Source organism: Ranitomeya imitator, chromosome 4, assembly GCF_032444005.1.
Source record: "Ranitomeya imitator isolate aRanImi1 chromosome 4, aRanImi1.pri, whole genome shotgun sequence".
NCBI lineage: Eukaryota > Metazoa > Chordata > Amphibia > Anura > Dendrobatidae > Ranitomeya > Ranitomeya imitator.
In genome coordinates, this window is record NC_091285.1 from 691,060,459 (window position 1) to 691,070,677 (window position 10,219).

At 44.1% G+C, this 10,219-nt stretch overlaps 1 protein-coding gene across 1 annotated transcript; it reads right to left on the reverse strand.

Annotated features, from left to right (window-relative positions):
• Positions 1 to 9,089: 9,089 nt before the first annotated feature.
• On the reverse strand, positions 9,090 to 9,664 carry LOC138674362 (beta-synuclein-like). Its single transcript, XM_069762215.1, has 2 exons — positions 9,226 to 9,664; positions 9,090 to 9,137 (listed from the first exon to the last, which is right to left on the reverse strand). Exons 1-2 carry the CDS (start codon positions 9,518 to 9,520, stop codon positions 9,103 to 9,105), a joined length of 330 nt encoding a protein of 109 aa, XP_069618316.1. The 5' UTR covers positions 9,521 to 9,664; the 3' UTR covers positions 9,090 to 9,102.
• Positions 9,665 to 10,219: the final 555 nt, after the last annotated feature.

Genomic DNA, 10,219 nt, shown 5'->3' on the forward strand with positions numbered 1-10,219 from the left:
AAGCTCTCCCTCACTTTTTGTGTATCATAGTATCGAGAAAGCTTATGTTTTCTGTACTGTAGTGTGAATTTTAACTATGGCCAAATGCTGTTAGTGAGTGTCAGAGAAGTCTCGACCGGCCCATTCCAGATACAGAAAGTGTCATCGATAAATCTACGCCATATTAATGAGTGCTGTTTGATTAGAGAATGGTTAAAACCAGTCTTCTTCAAAGGCCGCCATATAGGCTACTGCATAGGAGGGCGCTACATTAGATCCCATTGCGGTCTGCTGTCTTTGGATTTAAAATTGTGTCCTGAAACATAAAATAATTTCAACATGTTGATGTATATGGAGAAATCCAATCATATATCCTATAAAATAACTACACATCTGTAAGAACAAGTGACGATAGATGGTATCCTCATCCGGGTGGTCGGAGGTAGTGTAAAATGCATCAGGAAAAAGTGTAGAAACCTTAAATGACAAAAGTGAGTTAAAACCAGGAATAAAAACAATAACGGAAGCGCATCGAAGTCCACATGTACACAGGAAGGCGATCACTAAAAAGGGGCAAAACTCATATTCTCATTGAGACCATGTGGATGCACAATATCAAAGGTCCATATCCATCTTTCCTCAAGTTGGGCAAGACTTTGGGATATTCTACCTCCTCTGACCCCCTATATAAAGAATATCTATTCCCCTCACTCTCAACAATTTACTGTCAGGAACTCCACACTGCACTTGCTCACTGAGCCAGTGCGCGTGTGTCCGGAGTTGAACAAACTATGTTCAGATACCTGTGAAGTGGGGGTGGCAGTGGTGGAAATGCGTGCTTCAGGCAAACACGACCTGAAGCACCTGACTGCTGGGGGGAGAGACAAGCCGCGGCACTCCAGAGACCAGCGCTTGGGCTAGAGATGCCCAGAGAGTAGTCGGACAGACGCAGGTCTAAACCAGGAGATGGCGTGGTACAGGAGGGGCAAGACCTGGACAAGGTCAGTAACAAAGCAGGGTCTGGAAACCAGATATAGCAGCGTGATACAGGCAGGAGCAATGGAATGGAAGGACAAGGACAAGGAGCCAGGCAGAAATATCAGAAACTGGAAAGGACCAGGTCATACACGAGCAAGCAGACAGTATCCACAGATACACAGGGGTCAGGAACTAAGCCAAGGTCAAAAGTATCACTGACAATGGACAGAGCCCAATTGAGGCTATTTAAAGCCTTCCCAGAACCAGAGAGGCCAAAATCATTAACCCCTGCAGCACAAAACTAGAATTCATACAGACCATGGCATTTACTATTACACTGGTGATGTAATTTGAAGTGACGTGGGATGGTCTGAAGCGTGGATGTGTCCTTGTGGCTCACTGCAGCTTGTATACCAAGCACATGCTCCCTTACGTGAACCTTGAGTTGGCGTGAGGTGAGGCCTACATAAATTAACAAGCATGGGCATGTAGCGTAGCATATAACATTTCTAGATTTACCTGTGATGAACTTCTTAATTTTATAGGGTCTAGAACCATTTGAATTGGAAAAAGTAATTATGATCCATGTTACAATATGCCACACAATGGCCACAAGGATCACATCCACGCCTAACATTTGAATAGTCCAAAAAGGTCCTCGGAGATTCCCCAACATAATGGCTCCGCACCAGATGGTCCCGTAGGTTCCTAGCCCGACAAAGTTATTGTTTGTTTATCCGGTATTAAATTGGATAGTCCAGTGTGAATTTTCAAAATGGCCAAAATTTCTGGAGAGCCGCACGCATCTATTCAAATTGAGAATGAAAATTTGGTGATAAACCTAACATGTTTGGTTCTGTTAGTCATGGTGTTGGTATTATATATGTTTGGCACAATTATAGGCCCTATTTAATCATGCGATGGCTGTATCAGCGTTCATAGAAGCGCAACTTCAATTCCTCTGCCTGTTTTTCAAAGTCGGCATCCGTGAAATAGATCTGGCGAAGACTAAGGAATTGACCTAAACAAACCGACCTTATAATGTGACTAGGATGGGATGAGGAAACATGTAAAAGCATGTTGGCAGATGTTGGTTTCCTATAGATGTTAGTCTGAATACCACCCAACTCATCCCCTCCTTAAAGTGACATCAAGGAACTCCGTTTTGTTAGGGTCACAAACAAAAGTAAGTAACATATTGAGGTCGTTACTGTTAAAATAATCAATGAAGTCTTGCAAATTAGATGGCGTACTGTGCCAGATCAAGAGGATATCATTGATGTACCGCGTCCAAGAGGATGCAGTCCATTGATGCCTGCCGAATACAGGAAGAGGTCCCTTTCCCACAGCGTCAGGAACAAGTTGGCATAGGATGGGGCGAAGGCTGCTCCCATAGCTGTTCCTTGGAGCTGTAGAATAAAGGACCCCTTAAAAACAACAAAAACAACTGAGTAAGGGTAACTTCAAGTATGAGAGCCCTCATGCTTAAAGATAGGTTAGACATATCGAGAGAGAAATTAGTGGCCCGTTTGCCATCGCAATGCCTAATATTAGTGTAAAGAGATTCAGCGTCTGCACTGGCCAACAGGGTGTCAGGATCTAAAAAAGGCCGTCAACTTTACATAGTAATTTGTTGGTATCCTTAAGGAAGGATGGAAAATTGGCCACAAGAGATTGTAGCATGGAGTCAATCCATCGGTTAACGTGCTCCAAGTAGTTCCCCCCCTCCTGAAATGATGGGGAGTCCAGGTGGGATTTAGGAATTTATATGAATTTTGGGAGTAAATAAAATGTGCAAAATATACAAAAAAGTTTAGGGTCTGCTCACCACCTCCTAGAGCGCGCGGATCCTGCTCACCACCTCCTAGAGCGCGCGGGTCCTGCTCCCCACCTCCTAGAGCGCGCGGGTCCTGCTCCCCACCTCCTAGAGCGCGCGGGTCCTGCTCCCCACCTCCTAGAGCGCGCGGGTCCTGCTCCCCACCTCCTAGAGCGCGCGGGTCCTGCTCCCCACCTCCTAGAGCGCGCGGGTCCTGCTCCCCACCTCCTAGAGCGCGCGGGTCCTGCTCCCCACCTCCTAGAGCGCGCGGGTCCTGCTCACCACCTCCTAGAGCGCGCGGGTCCTGCTCACCACCTCGTAGAGCGCGCGGATCCTGCTCACCACCTCCTAGAGCGCGCGGATCCTGCTGTGCGGCAAGTTTTTCAGAACTTTAAAGAAATAAGTTCAGCGCTGTATGTCCATAAAATCAATTTCCTTTTATTCCATGGCTTTAAATAACATTAAAACAATTAATTCATAGTCCAGACTTTAAAATCAGACGCGTTTCAATGCAAAAATTTGTGTCTTCAGCATTGGCAAGGATCTAATGGTAGACTGAACATTATAAGCTAGTTCTCAGTACAATCCCAGCCCACCAGACTCGGCTACCTGATAGGGACCGCTGTGCAGAGAAACCTGATGGGGGATTAACCCCTTTCAGACTGGGGTCATATATTCCATCCGGTAGGTGCTTCTATAATCATAATGATAGATCAGATCCTGCCTGATATTGATGCCATGCGGGACCCTGGTGTTTAGCTGATAAATCCACCATGTTTCCCGCCTTATCAGATTTCTTTTAATATCGCCACCTCTAGCTGGAATTTGGACCTTTTCTATACCTGACACCTCAAAAGCGGACACAGACCCCGCTCCCCCCCCCCCCCCCCCTTCATGACTATTAAAACGTTATGAAATTGCTGAACTTTTATGAACGACTTTACTGGTGGCATCTGAGAGGTGACATCTTCTCCTGATTTTCAGTGGTCCTCCTGTGCAGCCGACATACTGGAGGTCACACGCAGCGCACAGTGTACACCACATTGCTTGTGTTGCAATTTATATAGGAATTAATCGTATATTCTTTTTCTTTTTTTATTTGCACAAGAGACAAAAGTTTTGGTGTTTTTCATAAACTTGCAGCAGGTGCAGACACTGCGGCTGCATTTGTAGGATCCTCTGGTACTGAGCCAATTGTCCTTTTTATTATCAGTGAGAGGCTGGGCGACAGAATGTCACCCCAAGTAGAGGCTTTTGTTGTAATAAATTTCACAGGATTTGTCATAATTTTCTCCAGTTTTTTGTCCTGATATAATACTGCGCTAAAGCAGCCCGTTCAATGCAATCTGCGCTAGCCGTGACGGACCCGGAAACGCTGCAGCCCGAGGGTCCGTTACAGAATGACGGCACATTGCTAGAGCATGCCCATTATGGCATGTGTTGGCGATGCACCTGAAATAGGGGTTAACGGACTGCCATAACGCAGTATGAACCCAGCCTAATTGTTTTTTAATATTGGTAATATTTTTAAAATATTGGCTGTACATAGTTGTAAAAACTACTCCATAACTTTTATCTACATACTTAGATGTATATTTGACCTCTTTTTCCGGTTTCTTTTAGCATCTCTAATGTTACTGATTGTCCTCAGCCCTATGTAGCATCCACTTGGAGTAACCCCTTCCTGTCAGTCTGACATGTACTTCATCTTTTACTTGTTGGATGGTTTCATGTAAAGATGAATTCCTTTTGAACCTACACAATTCTCCAAGGGGAACATTCTTAATAACTTTCTTCTGATGATAGGACGGTGCCAATAAAGTGGAGTTTGTGGCTGTACTTTTACAGTAAGGGGACACTAGGATTTTGTTTGTAGAATCCAAACTGAGCGTCACAGGCAGAAAATTAATAGATCTGATTCCAATTGAATAGGTAAATTTCAGATTCCATTGTCATTACAATGTTGGATAAATTCTGACGCGGATTCCACCGTCCCGTCCCTCACCAGGAGGATGTCATCCATATAACGACCCATCCACTTAATGTGGGGTCTGTGCCCATTCCAAGATGGGGCGATAATGGTTTTCAATTGTGAACTATAGGCAGACAAGGGGTTGCATGTCCTCTTTTGGTAGCAAACGTAGTTAAGTTGGCAAAACTCCTTCATGTATTTATGACAATTTCCTGATCTGTCTCAAGTGCTTTAAAAACATCAGTGGTCGAGTTGTCATTCTGTGTAGGTGGCATCTTATTCACTTTTTGTCTTAAAGCTACTAAAAGGGCCTCTACCAGTCATGGTGGGTATGGGTTCATCTGAAGGCCCCTTCACATTAAGCGACGCTGCAGCGATACCGACAACTATGTCGATCGCTGCAGCGTCGCTGTTTGGTCGCTGGAGAGCTGTCATACAGACAGCTCTCCAGCGACCAACGATGCCGGTAACCAGGGTAAAAATCGGGTAACTAAGCGCAGGGCCGCGCTTGGTAACCCGATGTTTACCCTGGTTACCATCCTAAAAGTAAAAAAAAACAAACACTACATACTTACCTTTCGCTGTCTGTCCTCCAGCACTGTGCTCTGCACTCCTCCTGTACTGTCTGTGTGAGCACAGCGGCCGGAAAGCAGAGCGGTGACGTCACCGCTCTGCTTTCCGGCTGACCAACGCTCACAGCCAGTACAGGTGGAGTGCAGAGCACAGTGCTGGAGGACAGACAGCGGAAGGTAAGTATGTAGTGTTTGTTTTTTACTTTTAGGATGGTAACCAGGGTAAACATCGGGTTACTAAGCGCGGCCCTGCGCTTAGTTACCCGATGTTTACCCTGGTTACCAGTGAAGACATCGCTGGATCGGTGTCACACACGCCGATCCAGCGATGTCCACGGGAGATCCAGCGAAGAAATAAAGTTCTGGACTTTCTTCAGCGACCAACGATCTCCCAGCAGGGGCCTGATCGTTGGTCGCTGTCACACATAACGATTTTATTAACGATATCGTTGCTACGTCACAAAAAGCAACGATATCGTTAACAATATCGTTATGTGTGAAGGTACCTTAAGTCATCCAAAAGTCTTACATCTTGTAGCATCTGATGATCTACCCAATTCACAAATGCCTGTGGCGAGAAATGTCTGCTCCGTCTGAGCTTGCGTGCGAACAGGTTCAAGTCCTGAACCACCCGAGACATAAAAATCTGAGCTTGGAACTAAATATGATCCCTTCTGTCAGAAACTGTTGTCTTTGTCAGTCATTGTTCTCTGGGACTAATTGATAACGTGATTCTTTCTAAATGAAACTCTTCATTAGGTTCATGTGGTTTCTCACCGAGTATCCGTGATCTAGAAAATGGCCTCCTTGAGGATGTTGTAGTGTTAGACCTATGATTACCTCGGGATCGTTCTCTGCCTCTTTCTACCTCTTGGGTTAGTTATTATCCTGATACAAAATACTCAAACAACAAAACCACCTGATAACAAGTCCAGAAACTTATAAGACTGTGTACTATTCCTTGTGAAAGTATTCAGCCCCTTGGAACTTTTCAACCTTTTTCCACATATCAGGCTTCAAACATAAAGATACCAAATGTACATTTTTGGTGAAGAATCAACAAGTGGAACACAATTGTGAAGGTGAACGAAATTTTATTGATTATTTTAAATTTTTGTGGAAATTCAAAAACAGAAAAGTGGGGTGTGCAATATTATTCGGCCCCTGTAACTTAATACTTTGTTGCGCCACCTTTTGCTGCGATTACAAGTCGCTTGGGGTCTGTCTCCATCTGTTTTGTACATCTAGAGACTGAAATTCTTGCCCATTCTTCCTTGGCAAACAGCTCAAGCTCAGTGAGGTTTGATGGAGATCGTTTGTGAACAGCAGTTTTCAGCTCTTTCCACAGATTCTTGATTGGATTGAGGTCTGGACTTAGAATTGCCAAGTCAAACACCTGGATACGGTTATTTGTGAACCATTGCATTGTAGATTTTGCTTTGTTTGGAATCATTGTCTTGTTGGAAGACAAATCTTCGTCCCAGTCTCAGGTCTTTGGCAGACACCCAACAGGTTTTCTGCAAGAATGGTCCTGTATTTGGCTCCATCCATCTTCCCATCAATTTTAACCATCTTCCCTGTCACTGCTGAAGAAAAGCAGGCCCAAACCATGATGCTGCCACCACCATGTATGTCAGTGGGGATGGTGTTTTCAGGGTGATGAGCCGTGTTGCCTTTACGCCAAACATAGCTTAGGGAACATAGCTTATGTTCTCATTGGGCACATTAATTCCATCTGGACTCGATCTGGGCTAATTTCTTTGACACACCACCACCCCTAATGCTGACCTCAATCTTATCGATCCCTCTTACCCTGAGAAGGCTGCCATCACAGTCATGGTAAAGTTTGAAGTGACGAGGAATTGTTTCAAGTGTGGATGAGTCCACATGGGTCGCCATGCACGTGTTCCCTTGTGCTCACCTTTAATTGGCACAAAAAAACCACATAGATTTTTTTCACAGGGACACGTGGCATATTAAATGACATTACTACTTGTGCATGTGATACGCTTTCTTGTATACACGTGATTGACTAGCATTCGCAAAAGTATCACAGCGATCAATATTTGGACATGCTACGCAGTGACCACATGGGACGCACCCACACCTAGCAGCCATGGTATGCCAAATATTTTTAGGTGGTTCACTAGTATAATGGCTGTGGACTACGGTATCACGAAGGCTCCATGACTGCCGTGATATGATGGCAGCGCTCTCAGGCAAGAACCTTGACATAATAGGATTGGCTTTCAAGATAGGCCACGAATTGTCCAATGCCTTCCTTAGCAGAGGAAATTGTGAATGGTAATTAGTTATAAAGCGGACAATATCATGGTCATCTTTAGTCTGAATCTCAGAGGTCATGTCTCGAGGAATTTTTTTGCCCTATTGAAAGCTTTTCTTTTTTTATCATTCGCTTACTGTAGCCACATGCAATTAAGCAGAGTTTTAAATCCTCCGCTTGTGTAGCCAAATTTTCCGTGGAACAGTCTGCGGAGGCAGAAACTGTCCTGCCGGAATAGACTGAATGATGTAGGGTGGGAAGAGGGGGCATGTTATAGCATATTCGTGGCAGTCTCCTTATGAAAAATATTCATCTGTATCTCGTCATTACCATTATCTCTGGAGTTTGATGTCCAAAAATTCAATTCCATCATGGTTCACTTGATAAGAAAGATTATTATTTAGGACGCGACACATTGACGGCCGATCCGACATGAAGTGGTCCCTCTCCCACATCCCTAGGAAGAGGTTGGCATACACAGGTACATAAGATGCCCCCATAGCTGTCCCCGGGAGCTGTAGGAAGGACCCCTTAAACAAAAACATTGAGTTAATGTAAACTCCAATGATTGCAATATTGTATTTGGTCTCCCTGTGTGTCGGTAGATGACCAGTCTCTCGGGTTCAGTATTGTTCATTTTTGGTTAATTTTTTTATTTTTTTTAATTCCTGAATTATTTGGAACACAAGGACATAGAAAAGATTCTGCATGAATTCTCACAGATTCTCATCTGCTTTACAGAACAGTCACAAATAAGTTCACCCATTTATGTTTTTAGATATGTGTATATACGTATAAAAACAGCAAAATAAATATCACATTAGAACACTGAATAAACTATTTCACAGGTCAGTCATCCACGACTACATTTTTTGGAGGGTTGTTTTTTCCTCAACAAAATGACCAGCGTAGTGCCATAGGACAAATGCACAAGTTTATGGCAGTCATTTTGATAAGAAGTAAATCACATTTTTAGGTGTTTCACTCCATCTCTTCATAAAAAGTTAGAACATGCTTTTATTTATGTAGGTAGACGCAAAAGAATACCATTGGGTTCAATTGCAGGTGGTTGCAGCCCCTCTGCTACTGAAGAAGACACATCAGAACAAATAAATTATGATAGACAAAATTCACCAAAACCCCCCGGCAATTATTCTCTGGGAGGGAACAATTTCCCGGGGGGCATTATGACTGCAAAGACAAATCCAATGCATTCATGGGTTCATACATTACAAAGGGCTTTTTGTTCATTTAAACACCAGTTTGTTTGGACGATGACTGACCGCTAAGGATTACCATATATATAACCACTTCACATGAGGCTCTCTGTACGTGGAGTAGAGGAAGAGCTCAATTTTTGAGAAAAGAGAATGGGTAGACCACACTTCTCTTGGGATAGGAAAGGGTGTTGGGGATATGGGGATTTTCTTGTTATTAGTATCTTCATTATAGCGATCTTGGTGCTGAAGCTGCTGGTGGCTGGATCCAGAGTGAAGGGATGTTATGCTTCTGGTTCATATTCCAGGTAATCATCCTGGGGGGCTTCCTTGTAGCTCTCCTTCTGGCTCCAGCAGTGGTTCAGCGGCAGGTTCTTCCAAAGCTTCCTGGCCTTCTTCTTCAGGCTTAATATCTGTGGGAAATTCATCCTTCTTCACTAGGCCGGTGGCTTCACCAATGTTCGCAGCTCCAGACATGACGTCCCCACCCAGCTGAGATGCCTGCTCTTTGGTCTTCTCAGCCACCGAAGCCACTCCTTGTACTACTCCATCTCTGTCTTTGCTTCCCACATATAAGACACCTTCCTTGGTCTTCTCCGCAGCTTCTGCTACCCCTTGCTTGGTTTTCCTAGCTGCGGCCACCACCCCTTCTTTTGCTTTGGAAAAGCCTTTCATAAGCACATCCATTTTGATCTGTTGCATTCTTCTCAGTCCCAAGCTTTTTCCAGGTCTTGTTGCTTATCTGTAAGAGGCTGCCTGGGGTTCAGAGGGTAAATTGGTTTTAGTCCTCTCTCTATGTAATGATGACGCAGAGGAGGGTTCAGATGTAGAGATCTCAGGGGGTCCCTCAGCGCCTGGCAGTGTCAGTGCTGCAGTATTGGTCATTTTATTAGAAAACAAATCCTCTTTATTGTCCCTAAAACCTTGTAAATTGTTTACTTGAGATGGAATTGAGACCTCAAGGGAACCTTGTTAGGCTAGTTTCACATTTGCTTTTAAATCCACAGCGTTTAAAACGCATCCGCAAGTGGTGATAAAAAGCATGTAAACGCGTACAAACGCTGCGTTTTGTTTAGACGCATGCGTCGTCGCATGCGGTTTAAAAAACGCCGCGTTTGTACGCGTTTACATGCGTTTTTTCCTGCGTTTGCGCTTTTGGTACGCATGACGAGAAATTCCACAAGAGAAAAATCAAGATCCAGACACCGCCAATGGGACTACAAAGGGCGTGTATTATGACGAAACGCGGAACGGTATAAATGGCCCCCCAAAAGAAATTCATGAATAGCTGTTTTTTTTCATTCTTAACAAAAATCGGAATAAAAAGCAATCAAAAATGTCACGTGCCCGAAAATGTTACCAATAAAAATGTCAACTCGTCCCGCAAAAAACAAGACCTCA

Excerpts from the sequence above, each read along its gene's own strand:
- LOC138674362 (XM_069762215.1), bottom strand. The coding sequence starts at position 9,520 with ATGCAACAGATCAAAATGGATGTGCTTATGAAAGGCTTTTCCAAAGCA. Across the intron at positions 9,138-9,225 it reads TGAATTTCCCACAGATATTA|AGGATGATTACCTGGAATAT; the intron begins AGCCTGAAGAAG and ends AGGAAGCCCCCC.